The following is a 17,824-nucleotide window of genomic DNA, read 5'->3' as shown; positions in this document are numbered from 1 at the left end:
ACGAAATTGAGAGGACGAAAAGCGAGTGTCCGGAGCTTTAACCAGATTGGTGGACACTGACGGTCCACCTAGGGGAGTTGGAAAACCCTGATTCCAAACCAATGTTATTGATTATAATGAAAGGTTTTTCAGTCTTTCTTCATTATGTACGACCTACAGTTCTATATATTTATGTATTTATTTTAGTTATTTTATTTATATATTTATATTTATTTTTACGTATATTTTATTTATTGCGACCAATCGCTTTATTGTTAACTAGACTATATAAGCTACTGTTATAATCCATTAATCTGATTCATTCATAATATGCTCTCCCTAATGCTTATCCAACCGAGTATACAAGTGTGGCAACTAGGAATGCTTTAAAAACTTTAGTCTAAAAACTGAGTCAATGTGTACATAACTCATAGGTATATATGTGTATTTTTAATGACTCAGACATGAACATATAGTCCGTGATCTTAGTTAGATGATTAATTCACTCACAATCGTCTTCTCCAGGCTTACATCTGTCACCTACCATATGCCTTGAAACAACACATGACCTATCTGGAATAGCAACGTCAATCACTTCCCTATTTTGAAAGCTTACCCCTTTGGATGCATTAAAAATTTTGGCATATGAGATACATTTAACCTCGATGTTTAAAACATAAATTAATAGAATAGAGTTTGATATTTCATCCAAAAATATTAATCGGCAGTCAAATGGCTAACACTTTTCGTAAAACAATGAATTAATCTACTCATTTTGTTTATAAAACGACCTCAAGACTTTAAAACGTTTTTTATCATTTTGTCAATCAAATGATTTAATTGCGTCGATATTCTTCGAGTCTCGCATGCGGGATCGTGGATTCGCGTCACTGAGGAGTGGTCCCATACTAGGACAAAACGGCTGTCCAGTCCTTCCAGGTATTCAATGGTAGTCTAACACTGATCGGTTCATGATTTCAATGAAATTCAATAATCTCCACAACTCCATACTGAAAATTATCATGTGTTCACAAATGATTACCTTCGAGAGGTAACTCTCAGAGTTCTACTGAGAAGTCGTGACCAATGGAGTTCAGCCGTGTCGAGCGTGAAGCAGTTGCCCGCCTAAGACAGTGGAGGATGGTCGCGAGATATCATGGATCGGTTGAAGCTAGACATTAACACTGTTGGTTGTCGGCTCGGTGGTCTAGAGGTTAAGCGTTCACGTAAAATCGAAGGTCTTGGGTTCAAGCCTCCGATGCAAGGTTGTGGATGATCATTGTTGAGCATCCGATCACATTAATATTTCTCTTATTGGAAAGTCCCAATATTTCTAAATCTTATTTTATAAAGAAAACCTCCGTTTTCTCAGATTTTCGATCTCTTTTTGTGGAGATAGAGTTGCAGTAGATTTAATTCCTAAAAGCAACAGTCCTTTGTTTGTGATAAAATAACCCGAACGCACATATACTTAGGGGGTTATATGTACATATATGAAAAAACACTTGTTGAAGAAAAGAACGACTGCTTGTTGTGGCTGGGATTTTTCCGTCTTTGATATTCATGGCTACATTGTTGTAACATTTATGATCAATAAATGCTTGATATGTAGTTAGTATTTACCATAGATTGATTTCGTTCAAGGTAAAATTGAAAACCAGGTGGTACTGTAGTGAAGGAGAACACAGGCAAGGACAACCGATTATACTAAACACAAAATTACAGAGTCACCTGATAAAATAGAAAGACCATACCCCAATACTTCATTTGCAAAATGTTCATTAATTGTCTCAGACTTCATTGTTCCTGCATTTCCATACCAATTGCTTTTTCTTCCCGTTCTTCCCTCCTCGATCTTCTAAACCTTCCGCTGCCAGACATTCTATTCCTGACTAGCGTTATATACTACTTATGTCGACATAAGTAGCAAACACCACGGTACTAGATATCTGTTTTGTCCTTGTATGGGGTTCATCAACACTATGTACCCACTTCTGCACCAAGTACCGAAACCATGATCTGCAAGTCTACAAATTGAATCGATCACCATAAAATCCTGAAAATTAAATATTTAATATATTTTGACAGTAATAGCAATCAGTCAGTCAGTCACAACGCAGAACTTCGTACGTACGTACATCGGTTCGAGTTGCTATACCACATTTGCACAGAGATCAAGTTGTTGATTCAAATTCCATAGTGGTAGAAGTAGTAAGAGTATAAGCAGTCATGTGAAAGATTAGGGTTTGAAAATGTTGTTCAAAAAGTGTAATACAGTGAAATAAATTTGGAAGGAGAAAAAGGATAGGGACATGAAGAATTCAGAAGATTAGGGTTTGACAGAACACAAAGAGTGGATGCACCTTCTCCATTGCAAACGATTTTAAGCCATGTCATTCAAGATCTCTAACCATCGGTTGCTATCATCTCGCGAATCCCAACCAGGTAGTCTACACCTACCAACATGGACCAGTCCACTTGTCAGTGACTTCATGGATTTGTGCCACGTTTTGGTCTGGCCGCCCCTAGCAATCAAGTCAGTTATCTGTCAGAATGTTTCTATCGAATCGACCAGCGACCTACATATCCAAGGGAAGTTCTAAGACAGTTTTTAAAATTTGTAAGCATATTAAAGTTGTACAGTTGTTTGCCTAAAGTATTTTGTATTTATTCTGTACGCATTTTCTCCGAAGATCATCCCTCTTGTCTAAATTTATCAAGCTTATTTTTTTGTAAACATTTAGACAAATATGTTGATTTCAATTTTCTGCCTAAATTATTTTCGCTAGAACTGAAGCTATTTGATTTATCATAATTTCCTAAATATCTTGGTTTTTTATTTTTAAGATTATTTTCATTTGTAAATTGTTAATGGAAAATTTGTACTGAAAATTTTTCAGACGGGGTTTTGTGGAGATTTCAGTAATTTTATAGTTGAAATCATGAGTCAATTGAAGCTAGACCTACATGGAAAACCTGGAAGCAATGTACAGCCGTTTCGTCTTATTGTGGGACTCCTCAGCAGTGCGCATCCATGATCCCGCCTCACGAGATTCGAACACAAGGCCTATCAGTCTCGCGCCCGAGCGCTTAATCACTAAACCACTGAGCCGGCATCCAACGGTGTTAATGTTCGAATTTCGCGAGGCGGGATCGTGGATGCGCGCTGCTGAGGAGTCCCACAATAGGACGAAGCGGCCGTACATTGCTTCCAGGTTTTCCATGGTGTTCTAACTTCAATGGAATCATAATTTCAACTACAAAAAAATTTTCGTTTTAAGCAAGTGGTTATAATCACCTACTGTCAAGAGACCTGAATGTCCTGGGTTAAATTCACTTACTGGGGTTGTAGATGCGCACCGCTGAGAAGTCTCATATTAGAATCGTAGATGCAGACTACCTGGTTGGGGTCCGCGCAACTATCGTAACCAATGATTGGAGACTCTGTGTGACATGGCTCAGAATCGATCACAATGGAGTAGGTGTATACACTTTCTGTCTTCCCTTAAACCTTAAGATTAAAATTGCTTCATATCTGTCTTTCTTCCTGTACTATATACTTATATACAATCTTTCTTTTATATATTACCACGACTAAATTAACTACTTCTATGAATCCGGTGTTCATCGTGTTGTGCTAACGAGGTATGGCTACTTGGACCGATGTATATATGTGCCTGGTCCTACGTTGTAGCTGACTGACTGACTGAGAATCAGACAGCTGTTCAATATTTTCTGCTTTTCAGTGGTTATGTAGTTAAGGTCAGTCAGTAGAAACTGTTTCTTTTGTTGTCTAGTTTGTTGGAGTGGTGTCTCAGTCGTTAAGAGATTCAACTTTCAGCCATCAATTAGTGGATTTGAACCCCGTTCAACCTAATTCAGTTTGGTTAACCAAGTAGTGCTACATGAACTCACATTTTAATAGGGCTTGATGCCAAGTATTTGAGTTAATGGGCTTTATGTAGTATTATCTGTTGCATAGTTCTTTCTTACGCAATAATATTTATTGAAATTTGTTGTGTGTTTTACTTTTATTGTGTTAATACAGACAGATTACTTAAGAATGGTGATTACACAGGATGATGTTGGAGTTGAATTATGTGGCGGTATTAAACATGTTGTAGCAATCGCTGCAGGTGTCTGTGGTGGTTTAAAGCTAGGAGATAATACAAAGTCTGCTGTACTTCGTATTGGATTCTGGGAAATGTCTGAACTTATGAAAGAGCTATTCCCCGATAGAGGTTTGTTTTCTTGTAGCTTACTGATAGTTAACTATGATAATTGATTTTAAACTTCATGTTCGTCTTATAAGCAAAGATGAATGATGGCTAGCAATGGGGTCCAGAACGCGTGTTTCGTCCGCTGCTAGCCACCATCCATCTTTGCTTGTAAAGCTTGTGACTTAAGGCAATATCGAGGCAGTCCACACAGGATGCACGTATACCAACAAGTGACTGATCAATGGCAGTCCTTAACAACAATGGTAAGATACAAGCAAATAATACCAAGTGAATTTATGTTCGTCTGGTGAATAGCATTTGATATTATTACTTTTAGAATGTTCCATGTTTGTTAACATCTCAATCGACCTCATCGCATGATTTTTAAGATCTCAGCTAGGGAGTCTTGATACAGCTAATAGTTATAACTGTAACACGATTTCTTTTTATTCCTTATCGCCACATCACTAATGCATCGTTTCTTCGCTTTATGTAGCGATTTCTAATAGTAATATATTTTAACCGTCTTAGTTCTCACTTGAACATAACATACGTTCAAACCATCAAAATGGATGTTTTCGGATGATTTGATTTGCACTCAAAAATAATTTCCACCACTTTCATATACCACTAGCTCGTATAGTTTGTTTTAATTGAATTTGTTAAATCTTGTTTCGACTTCAATAACCAGAAGAGATGACCACCAGTTAGTGAATGTCATGCGTTTTGCAACACGCTGAGTTGTGGTTATTAGGAGTAACTGTAAACTCCTTGTTCTCAGTTTTACAATTTGAAATCCTAATTTTTATGTGACATTCTATTGTTGGACTAGAATTCATATTCTTCACAGTTAACTTTAAATTTATTTTATTTTTTACCTTATTTCTTATTCTGTTATTATGCTTAATGTTTCCCAAGGCCAGTTAGAATCTATTTATACCGATGTATTATACAGTAATATTATAGTAATAATATGAGTTTTGTGGCAAAATATCAGTCTTCCAGTCTGTTTATTGTGGACTTGTATTAGCTAGTATTGCTGCCTGGTTGTCTCCTTGTTTAACTAGGCTCGTATAAATCGTTGAGTTAATGTTCAGTCTCTGACTTTTTGGCCATCTAGAAAGTTACATATGATGTGTTAAATACTATTCTTTTTATTTTACATAGATTAAAACTTTTTCTGAGGTTCATAACATTGCTACAAATTCTCAGTCATTTCCTAGCCAATATGAGAACGGCTCTTACAGGTGGATAGTTTGCGGAAAAAAACCCATAATATTACGAAGTGTAAGCAGATTTACATAATGAGTTGTTTAACGTCTTGCATCGGTAACTCTGCCTGATAATTAAAAGAACAATGACATAAGGTCGTCCTCATGTATGCATAGATTATTCGTCTTCTGAGAAATAGATCTTTAAGAATCCTCACATTGTTCTTAGGGTTAGAGTTTCCGTCGCAAACTGACATCAGGTAGGATGCGTAAGTGGCATGCAGCCACATGGATAATTGGATTTTGCGCGAAATTTCCGAATGACGTTATCTTATCAGTTCGTCCATAAAATATAGTACTAAGTAAAGGTTTCGTTTGTTAAGGGTTTGGGAATAGCGTTAATTTGTCTTTTATAAACATTCTACAAAGATAGAATTTAACATTTGATATATTTAGCACTATCAGTTTTACTCAATGGTGGCAAAAACAATTTTCCATTATCATGTGAAATGTTTTAATCAGTATACAAAGGTATTTTTGATGCTTGTTATACATGATATTTTAATTTCACACAATAACCTAAAAATCGTATTCTCAATTTTGACCTTTTCGTCCTTATACATTAGTTTTAATTATAATGCCTGGTAATCCACTGAAGCTGTCGATCGTATGATTGCTGGCTTTTTCTAAAAAATCTTTAATTTCCTGTCTCTGAAACGATTAATGACTAAAATGTAAATTCATTGGCTCAAGATTACAAGGACAAGGATTATTGATCATTTTGTTAGTACTATTATTCTTCGTTTTATATATTGCTAAAAGTACGTGTTTATTACTAAGTTAGATAGATCTATGTAAGCAGAAGATGGGGAATCGGAAGTAGAGATTTCACTTACCGTTATGACCACTAGAGCACATGACACTCTAGTCAAAATGTTGATTGCTTAAGTATCATTCGATGACTCGTACTCCTCCCCATATGTATATGCACGCAATCCTATTATCAGCTTTTGTTTTGTTTTGCTGTGCCCTTATTAAATTTGACTATAAATTGCCTATGTAATTGCTTGCGCTCGCTGCTTGCTGATATTCGCTCATGTGCTTGTAAATTTCTGGTCTGCGTCATTTGACAATAAACTGTAGTCGCCGTTTCTCTTTGCCTTCTGATTTTACTCACCGTTAAGATTGGTATTATAACGGTTATCAAGGTGAATGATTAACGGAGCACGGCACTACAATGTTTAGATATTTTAAGAAATTTCATATAGGGAGAAATTGATTTTAGAAAAACCGATTGTCGATTCTATAAATCAAATGGGTATGTTCAAAGGGAATACGTAAAAACAGTAAGAAATGTTGTGCTAGACAAAAGTGTTTGTTTCACTGAGAAATAGTGAAACACAAACAACCTAAATAAAAATCACTTGAAAAAACTTTTACGTGACTTCAGTTATTTAATGTAATCTCAAAGTTGATGTTCACTCTGGGAGCATCAATGGTAAGATTCAAACAAACAGTATTAAGTGAATTCAAACTTCACCCCATTGCACAAGCAAGTGGCTATCAGGACTCAGTAGCTGAGTGGATAACGCGATGACGTTTGAAGCGAAAGGTACTGGGTTCGAGTTCCAGAGTGAACATCAACTCTGACACGCAGATACATCCAGCTCACGAGTCTCAAATAGGACGAAATGCGCGTCAAACTGGATTCCACTGCTAGCCACTATCCATCTTTATTTAATGTATGGTTTTCACATTTTGCAAAAGAACTCTGTAATTTTGTGTTAAATAAATTGATTATCCCAAACCTAGTCTCATTGATTACACACTTGGTTCTCAACCAGCGAGTCTCAAATATATAGACCCTGTCTCATTTGAAAATGTTTAGGGATCAGAGTAAAATATTTTTGGAGATCTCAATAAATGTGGCTTACCGTTTAGTGTATGAATCAGCAAAGTTCACTGAAATATATCATTTTTCAAGTTAGGTGCGTCAAGCTAAGAAGTGGAATCAGTCCGTGGAGTGATTGACCACTGAACTAACCTGTGTTGACAGGTGCAGACTACCTGTCTGTTTTTCGTGCAGTGACCGCGGTCAGTAGTTGGAGGTGTTGGGTGGAAGGCGTCATAATCGGTCGCAATAACACAGATGGATTCACTAATCGTCTTCCCTTAGATCTTAAATTTTAAAACGATCTCATATTACCAGTTCATTCTGTCTTCTCGAATCATGCTGTCCATGTCCAATGTTTTCTACTATCACTAATGCTATTACCCGTCTTATTACTCTGACATTTTTCTTGGTATTTTCATCCGACTGTCCTGATATAGTGTAGCAGCTTGAACCGATGCATATAATTGTCACGTTCTATATTGTTTATGACGAACCGACATTATTTTTCTTAGTATTTAGTCAGACATGTATGTATCCAATTTACTTTATATTCGGCTTTAAGCTATACCATTTGTATGAAGGCTGATAATACTAGCTAATTTCTTAAAATGAGGTAGGTAAAACGGATTTCGAATCTGTGACCTACTATGTTAAATAAAAGTTGAATGCATTAAACCACTAAACTAAAATTAGATATACAGACTTATCGTATTAATAACTGTACAGTATAAAGACAAGTTTTCACTATTTTCATCATGATCATCTAAAATGTTTTAAGTCCTTTTATGTTGTGCTCATTCTAACTTTTTAGGTACTGATTGGTTAACAATAGAACAAAGTTGTGGAATGGCTGAATTATTTATATGTAAGCTATTTAATTACTGACTGTTTTCTTGTTTTCAAATATTTTCACTTGTTTTCAAAATCTTTAACGATAAAATGATAGTTGCATTTAAGTGTTTGTTTAACATGACAATATTTCTGAACAAAAGCCAATTATTTTATCAAAATTATGTAGTAATAGTAATGTTGGTATAAAATAGGTGGTTTAATTACGGAGCTTTCATTGTCATCCTGGACAACATTGGTGCCTAGTTCATGTAGAACTGACCTTTCTAGCTATTCCACAAGGTGTTATTTGGGTTCATTCCGGTGACATTGTTCGTGCTTAGTCGTCTTTATTTGCCTTTAGACTCACGTTGATTGTCTTTTATTAGTTGATTTTTGGTTTTGTGACCGACATTGTCCTCATCCGTATGGGTTCGTAATTTTGGTCAATGTCAATGTATCTGTTGATTTTTAATTGGTCTGAATGCCATGCTTCGAGAAATTCTCTGGTATTTTTATAGTCTACCTGTACCAAAGGCATTCACTTGAGTTTCAAATTTTCTCCATCATTTCAGATTATAATGTGTTTAGATATTAACTTTGATTGTCGTTGAAATATCGGTGCTAAAATTCTTTTGCGTTTGTTATAACTGAGGAATAACTGATACTTGGAACCGGAAACTACGATTTACTACATGACACAAGGAAGAAGACAAGGGTGCAAATGAAAATTGGTTATGCACCACAAATAAATCAAAAGACCTGTCTCTGAAATACACAGTTATATATTAGATCCACTTATCTGGTCAATATTCAAATTTACACACATTGAATTAGGCAGTAATTGATGTAAATTAATCAGTATGGGGCTTGTGGATATTGTAATATTCTTACTATTGAAACCACGAGTCGATCTATGCTCGACCACTATCGAAAACCTGGAAGCACTGGACAACCATTTCGTCCTAATCTGGGACTCCTCGGCAGTACGCATCCACGACCCCGTACACAGGACTCAAAACCAGGACCTTCGGTTACGTGCGCGAACGCTTTAACTCTAGATCACTGAGCCGTCATCCAACAGTAATAATGCCTAATTTCAACAGTTCCATGACCTTGCACAACCCTTCATCCATTACTTGCGGTGGATATCTGTCTCATACTTGGGATCGTGAATGCTTGCTGCTCAGGTGTCTCATACTAGAACAGAATGGTCGTCTAGTGCTTTCAGGTTTTCAATGTTGGTCCAGCGTAGGTCAACCCGTGGTTTCAACTGTATAAATCAATCATTTAACTTAATATACGTATACAATTTACAGTATAAATAGATTAAATTACTTAAATTAACAAATATAACTAAATTACTAAGTTACATATTTACGTCTTCCTGAAAGCTTTATGCCTTGATCTTAGTTTCTGAGTAAGATTACATATTATCTTAGATACACAGACCAATAATCCCACTCCTATCACCGCAGCTGAAAACGATCATAGTTGTCTAAACTGATTCTGTGACTCATTGGTCAGTTTCATTTGGCTATGATACTAAGAAGATTTGTGTCTAATCCTAGCAACGAGAGTCTCTTATTTCAAGCTAATTGTCTGAATTCATATATTCAGAAGAAGAAAAGCTGTATCCAACGAGTAAGGCACAGAGTTTCAGTAGATGGGAAGTTTATAATCACCTGAAAAACGATTAAATATAGAGGGTAATAAAAATGAAAGCATATTAGATTCAAGTGTATTATTATGTAATTTGGTCAGTCTTTCCAGTATACAGTCGATAATATGAAATCTTCAAAACCTTTCAACTGAGTTGTGTTAAATGATGAGTTTTAAGTGTTTTTTTTTCCACAATTTAACCCATGTAATAGGTACATGTTAATGTTTTCAATTTTGAACTACAATTTTTTAAAGTATCAAAAGCTAGTGCAATGGTATTTAAAATTACGACCCATTGTTTGGAAATCCGTCACCCCAACTAGTAAACCACCGCATATATTATTATTATTACATTGAAAGTGTTTAATTTAGGTAAATGATATAACCACACTTTTTAGTAGTAAGCTTGAACTGTGTGAAGCCCTTCTAGGGTTACTGTCGGTATCAAACCCCGGGTAAAGGAGTAGGGTTAGACCTAAAATTACCAACCCCATAGCGTCGAAGGAACCTTCTTACGCATGTTACCCCTCGTTAAGGAGCATACACCATCTAGAAGCATTCCCTATCGAACTCTGTCCTAGACAATCCTTTACAGTTGCTATTCATCCTTTTGATATCTGCTTCTGACTTCCGGCACAGTGTGTTCTTTGATCTTCCTCTTATCCATTTCCCTTCAGGATTCCAAGTTAGCACTGGTCTCGTGATTCAGTTTGATGATTTCTGAAACGCATTTCCTATCCACTCCCAGCATCTTTTCTTAATTCCCTTTCAGGTAGAAGCTGGTTTTTTCTCTCCCATAGTAGGATGTTGCGGATGGTAAGGCGTTTCCCTCAGACAACCAGTATAACAGCGATACTGCCTTCGCACAAGGAAGGATGGGGTTAGAAAAGGTCGACCCTAAAAATGCACACCTCACCTTATCCCACGGATATCCGTCTTCGGCAGTAAAGTCTAGACAAGTACGGAACTAACACGAAAACTACTCTGGAAAAGGTCGTGTGTGACCGACCTCAAGCAGTTGTCCCTTGGACACTGCGGTCATGCTCTCAGGTCACTAAGACCACTTCTAATCCAATTTCTTTTTCAGGCACCTCTAGAAGAACTCTTCCACGGTGTAGGCAACCGGGAAGTGATAACTGCCCTCATACCTCTAACAGCACTCAAGATCACTGTACTCATAATCAATCTCCTTTTTCAATAACTATTATTCTCCCACCTCGACTTTCAACACTGAACTTCCTCTTTAGACTTCCTACTCAAGTGTCACCATGCCCAACGATTCTGGTGCGCAAAACACCGTCCCAGATCTACTAAAACCTCGCTCCAAACTACACGTTGGAGCCTTCAACGTACGTACCCTAAGTCAAATCGGTCAACATGCCTCCTTGGCTAAGACCCTAGAATCTCGTACCATTGATGTATGCTGTGTCGAAACACGCATAAAGGATCCTAGTGTGACCATTCACTTGACCTCATTTCGCCAGAACGGAGAGCCGACGAGATACACCCTCGGTGTACCTGGCGCCCCGCTGACCAGTTCTCATGGACTGGCGGTTGTAGGCATAGCACTAAGCACGAAGGCAGAGCAAGCACTATTAGAATGGGTCCCTGTTAACAGTCTCCTATGTGCTGTTCGGCTAAACGGCTTCGTAAAATCTCGGAAGGATAGAGATACACGTCGTTGCCTTTTCGTCGTTTCTGCCTACGCTACCACTGACTGCAGTCCGGATGGAGTGAAGGATGAATTTTACAGAAAGCTTTCTGTACTTCTTCATAAAGGTAAACGCTCGGACATAGTGCTCGTAGCAGGTGACTTTAATGCCCAAATAGGTAGTCGAAACCAAACAGAAAGACATTCAGGCGGGTATTTTAGTATTCCGACTGGGCGAACAGATAATGGTGATCGTCTGCTGCAACTGTGCTCAGACAATCGTTTATTTTTAGCAAGCACCGATTTTAAGCATTAGGAGAGACATCACCTGACATGGCAATTCATCGTTACCACAGATTGAACTGATAACTTATTGACATACGTCCTCCGATGCTTCTAAACATGAACGGATAAGTTTACTGGACAGATGTTCATTAAGGGCATAGATTGAGTGGTAGCTGTTAGTGAACTTCTCTAGCAGATCTTTAGATCTACAGAAACATACCCTTCTGTGCACGGTTTTAATAGAGGTGACGTTTAGCTCACCATTTTCCTCACGGACCCAAGATCCAGATTGACAGTGACAATATTTCGACCCGAAGGATAAATTCTTTTGAAATAAAGCATACGTAGATAACCAACGTCGTCTTTGTCTGGGTTGTGTAGGTGAGTTAGGTGTGTTTTATTCGAGAGAATGATGATTACTTCCATCATCTACATCCTGAAGACAAGCATCTGATTCGGACGAACTGCGTTTACGTCCATATGTACAGATATATCTGACGAAGAAATACTTTAGAGTTTGGTCATCATTATTCTTTCTACATACTGACATGACATAGTGTGAGTATACTGTGAGAGTAATTATCAACCACAGAAGACCTATTACCTTATGTACCTCTCTCAAATAGGTCTCAAAATTGCCCCAACTTGTAAGTGATATATCTGAAAGCTTACGAATTCACTAGTAGCGAACGGAACAAAGACACGTGACCAGAGACCGATAACTAGCTATACTGACGCGACCCAGTCCCAGCTAACTAGAGTAAGAAGTCCAAGTTGGAGCGGGGAAGTTATATTCCGTAGCAGCCAGAAGCACAGCAATCAAATAAGGGAAAAAGTCAAGCGTATTTATACAGCAACAAAATATCCTTGAGTATCGTTAATAAATAGCACACACAAAGAAACAATGGACCAATAGCGTTTAAGATAGTTACAAGTGGGAAATATGGTGTGAAGGTAAAAAGAGCACGTTTGGCGCGAAAACAGCTAAATTCAAATTTCCAAAATAAAATTACAAAATTGAGCAACTTATCAAGTAAGTTCTGGGGATTTGGTATCCCCAACAGTAAGTCGTCGTGATAGCATAATATCATTTAAGTTTTGTCCTATACCATGCATCATTACGTTGGCACCACTTTCGTTACTTGAAGGATGGACGTTATCAGACATAGTGTGGCTAAACTCAATTTAAATCTAAAAATGTCTTGATCTGACCGTTACTGATAAACCTTACGAACTGTCGAGGTGACGCATCAATCGTTTTGCGACAGTTTGACCTTCAAGTGCTCAGCAACCTCCATCGAAGGACGTTACCTCTGAAGTGTTACCCTACGTGTGTGACTGGGTGTAATTCAAAATTATTTTATTCCTCCCTTTTTAAGTACATGCACTTATTATCGATTTCATACTTTGTGTTTGTTTATAGTTTTTCGATTCTCATTTGTGTTTTATCTCTGATTATTGCTAATTGGTAAACATCCGATCTCCTAACTATGGGGAAATTTTATGGAAATCTTGGGGAAATGAGAGTAGAAATTCAAGAATTTTTCCTGGTCTGTTTGTTTAAGCCTCAGCGTTATTTAAAAATTGGGTGTTTACCAATATTTCCCCATACATTCTCACACACTAGGGTAAATCAAGCAACACCTACTGACTAGGGAGAAACTACAAAACCAACATATAACTTTCGTGAAAACAAGCTTGTTAGTGTGTTTTTCACGTTAAAGTCGAAATTCCCCTAACGGTGTTTTACAAATAGAAAAAAGTTAGTCTTCAACGTAATAAACGTAATATCAAGTTTCTATGCTAATAGTAGACAAACAAATGCCTAGTGCGGGATGGAGGTTGAATGTGTTCCAGTTGAGTTTTCGGTCGTCACCATTTTGACTGGGAACTTTTAACTTATAGCTAAGCAAGTACCCATTGAGTACCTGCTCACAAAGCAGTTCTCTCACCCACATGTATGTGTATTTATTTATATTTTAGTACACAATCTCACTCAAAGCACACGTCTTTTAACCCTGAAAGTGTTCAAATAAATAGCATTTGTTAGTGCAAGCGTTGACAAAGTAGAACTACTTCAGTAACGTGAATAAACTGTGGTCGCATGTTGCTGACTTCAGATCTGGTTGTTGCTGCATCAACCAGATATTCACCATTCGTCAGGTTTTAGAACGCAAACATGCTTATCGGCGTTCGACAATGATAGTTTTTCTTGACTTGAAAGCAGCATTTGACTCTGCAGACCGAGAGGTTCTGTGACGGTGTCTGCCATTGAAAGGTATACCTCAGAGGTACATAAACCTTGTGAAGGCTCTCTACTTGGACATTACCAGTCAAGTCAGAGTTTATGGCGAACTGTCATCTGATTTTGGAACGTCAAGTGGTGTCCGGCAAGACTGTCCACTATCTCCATTTTCGTTTAGTTTCATCATAGACCTACTGCTGGGAATAACGTTCTCGTCGACTGAATTTTCAGGAATTGATCTTCCAGAAGGGTCCACTTATCGACTTAGAATACGCAGATGACATTGTCCTGTTTGGTGAAGACGCTGATAAAATGCAGAGTCTTTTGGTAGCGGTGAGCAACAATGCCAGGATGTTTGGGATGCGTTTCTCCTCCTCTAAATGCAAGTTGTTACTTCAGGACTGGCCTGCGTCAACACCTGAACTGAGGATGGGGAGTGAAGTAGTCGGACGCGTCGACAACTTCACTTATCTTGGAAGTCTGATCAGCCCTAATGGGTTGTTGTCTGAAGAAATCTCTGCACGGATTCCAAAAGCGAGATAATCCGCCTATAAATTAAAGGATGAGTATACTGTGTGGCAGTTCGTTCTGTTCTAATTTATGACTGCGAAACGTGGTCATTAAGGGTAGAGGATACTCGTAAGTTACTAGTATTTGATCACAGATGTCTTAGAAATATTGCTAGCATCTCCTGGGATCACCGGGTAAGTAATAGTGAGGTTAGATTTAGAGTATTACGGAATAATGATATATCAGTTGATGAGGTTGTAAATGTCTATTGACTGAGACGGTTGGGCCACGTGTTAGGTATGCCTGAACACAGATTGCCACGACACGCTATTCTGACTAGTGTTGGGGTTGACTAGTAGAAACTTAGAGGCGGCCAAACCAAAACATGGCATTAGTCCTTGAAGTCACTGACTTCTGGTCTGAGCCTTGTTGGTGGATGCAGACTGGGTCCGCGCAACTATGGTACCCAATGGTTGGAGACCGAGTGACAAGACTGAGAATCGATCACATTGACGTAGATGCACCATGCACCGTTCTGCAGTGACTTCGTACGTATGGATTCCTTATGATATTGACGATCTTTTCCGAATCAGAATCCTTGACTGTCATTGGTTGACGGATTTTTTTTAGTACGCTATTTTGTGGCTCTCCCAAGGGCGTTTCTACCATTGTATAAATAAGCTTGGTTTATGTTCTTAGTGACCTCGTATTTTCTGGGTGCTTGCAGAATACGCCTCATCAAGGCTTCTTTATCTAGTTAGCAGGCCCGGGGACAACGGATTAGAATAGCCTATCGTGTCACTATGTCTTTGACCTTGTTCCGTTTACCGAACAAGGTGAACTCGTAATAGCATCAAGCAATATCAAAATTTTGATTTTTTTTTTGCTGAAGAGACGTAACAAGAGAACTTCAACCAAATCGGTTTTCAGACTTATTAACGTATTACATTATACGATAGTTGTGCAATGTCTCGGATTTATTGAGGTTAGAAATATAAACCATTAGGTACGAAACAGTGGTCTATAGGTTAAGCTCTCACCACGAGACCTGAAAGCCCTCTATTCAATCCGTGGTGTGGTGTAGGACACGCACTACCGAGAAGCCTTATACTAAGATGTAATAACTGCTCAGTGTTTCGTGATTTTCAGTGGTTGTCTAACTTTGGTTAGTTCGTGATACCAACTATGTAATCAGATAATCTCCACGAGGACAAGCTGTGAACCACATGTGGAGAAATTCGAACACTTCGCTTCCACTCGAATTTTGTGCTGATGTTGTTTAGAGGGATGATGAAAGCTCATGATCAAACCACCCAACTCAGTGAACAAAGCTCCATCAAAAACAACCCCCCTCCTTATTAATCATTCGTCTACTGGAAAACATGTCATTTCACCATCATTATTGTTATTATTATTAAAATTTTGTCAACCTACTCCATATTTTGAAGAATTTTCGGATATTATTGTATCTATTCGTATTTTATGCATTACTCTTTGAAAATTATTTATATTTATCATCAAATTTCATGGGGTAGTATAATTTACATGTTGTTTATGCTTTCATACTGAACATTAATTTCTTAGGATCAGTAATTTATGTTGGCAAAATGCTTTTTCTTCTTATCCTCATCCTTAAAATTGGAAACTATTTTCTTTGTTATGGTAAAACACATTATGTTCTTATAAATCACTCAACCATTATCGATTTTTTAATCATAAAAAAGTCACAACAACTCGAAATATAAGATAATACACGTAGTACCTGCTAATAAACTATTTTTAGTGAATGTACAGATAGGAATGTTGTAATGTACATGTTTAAGTGAATTAGTTTCTTTTGGGATTGTTCTCAGAATGTTTGTGTACAAATATGTTAAAGGAAAAGAGGTGAAAATTAAATAGTTGGGCTTAATGTTTTCTCCTTTTCTATCCCTTTTTTATTACATGAAAAAAGTATGTATTGTTCACATGATGAACTATTACCTTTTCAGGTTACTCTCTACATAGAATTATCCACTAAATATTACTAAACCTTATAACTTCTGTATATGATTGTAGTGTTTAACAGTTTTAGCTGTACATACTTTTTCTCAGCTAAATGAATGAAATTCTCACTAAGATTAGATACATACATCATGGTACAGCAGCAACCTGCCATTAGTACAAATAAGCAATATATATCATTACAGAAAGAAATGTCCTAAAAAGCAGACATTCATTTCTAAGTTAGCTGTGAAAAATATAGTACTAAACATTAGAGAAATACATATACACTAATTGAAGACTTTTTTCAATGGTTGGTTTAATTTGTTCTTTTCGTCACAGACTGATATCATTTAGGGGCGGAGTTCCTTTATAATTATGAAACACTAGAAAAATACAACCAGTCTTCATAAAACACCATCATACAAGCTATACAATATAATGCGCGAGTGGATATGCAACTCCTCTTTCTGCCGTATGGTATAATAATATGGTTATCCGATCGGTGATCATGAATATACTACCTCTAGATTAGCTACTCGAACAATACGATATACATAGAGTAGATCACGTTACAACAGTTACACAATATACGACGAAACATAGGGAACCAGATTATTGCTGGACAATATTCCACAAAATTGCAAGCAGTTTACACTCATTGAGTTCAGCGTATAAAACAATAATAGGAAAGGAAATCACAAATTAAATAGTCAGCTGAATATCTGCTTGTCTACGACCAATGGCTAACCACAACTTACTTTCAATCGCCTCATATCATAGCAAGACTAGGGTTTAAAAGACGGTGTAAATGTTCTTTTAAACAACTGAAGTCAATAATTGTAGAATCTTAACATGATATACCCCAAAGTTGGTATTATATATATTTCAAATGGATGCATTTTACATGTTTGATATCATCTAGTTAATTTCGTTACATAACTTTTAGTTTCTACGACAACATTTTTCTGAGTGATTTCAAAATAATTTTGTTAGACTTTTTATCATTATCGTTTTCAATACTTCGTTCACCCAATGAGTTGATATTGACAGTCCCGAATTTCTTTCTGTCTATATTTTTTTCACAATTGGTTTCAAACAATCGTTGAGTCTTTTCGTATTAGTATTTTAGCATTAAAGTCTACTAATGAGATCACAGGATTATTCAATCTGTTAATAGTGTCAAAGTTAGTAACGGTAACTGTGATTGTCTGTTTTCTGTAATCCCTTTCATGGTATCATCTTTTTTCTCTTCGCATTGGTTATCGGTAATTCCAGTTTGCACATTTTCTCTGTACTTCAAGATCATGCCTTTGTTAAAGCGTGCACTAGGTTGTATCATTTTAGGTTGTTTTG

General features: G+C 37.1%; 1 protein-coding gene across 1 annotated transcript in view; it reads left to right on the top strand.

The window, feature by feature from the left end:
* The window catches only part of Smp_168310.1 (putative glycerol-3-phosphate dehydrogenase), a gene marked incomplete at both ends in the record, with an annotated part of 28,345 nt that overhangs the window by 4,616 nt on the left and 5,905 nt on the right, over positions 1-17,824 (top strand). The window contains 2 exons of the mRNA XM_018799952.1: positions 4,028-4,220; positions 8,116-8,169. Coding sequence (XP_018653814.1) covers positions 4,028-4,220; positions 8,116-8,169 — 247 coding nt within the window. The remainder of the gene's footprint in view (positions 1-4,027; positions 4,221-8,115; positions 8,170-17,824) is intronic.

Source organism: Schistosoma mansoni, chromosome W, assembly GCF_000237925.1.
Source record: "Schistosoma mansoni strain Puerto Rico chromosome W, complete genome".
NCBI lineage: Eukaryota > Metazoa > Platyhelminthes > Trematoda > Strigeidida > Schistosomatidae > Schistosoma > Schistosoma mansoni.
This window is presented reverse-complemented; position numbering and strand designations above follow the sequence as displayed.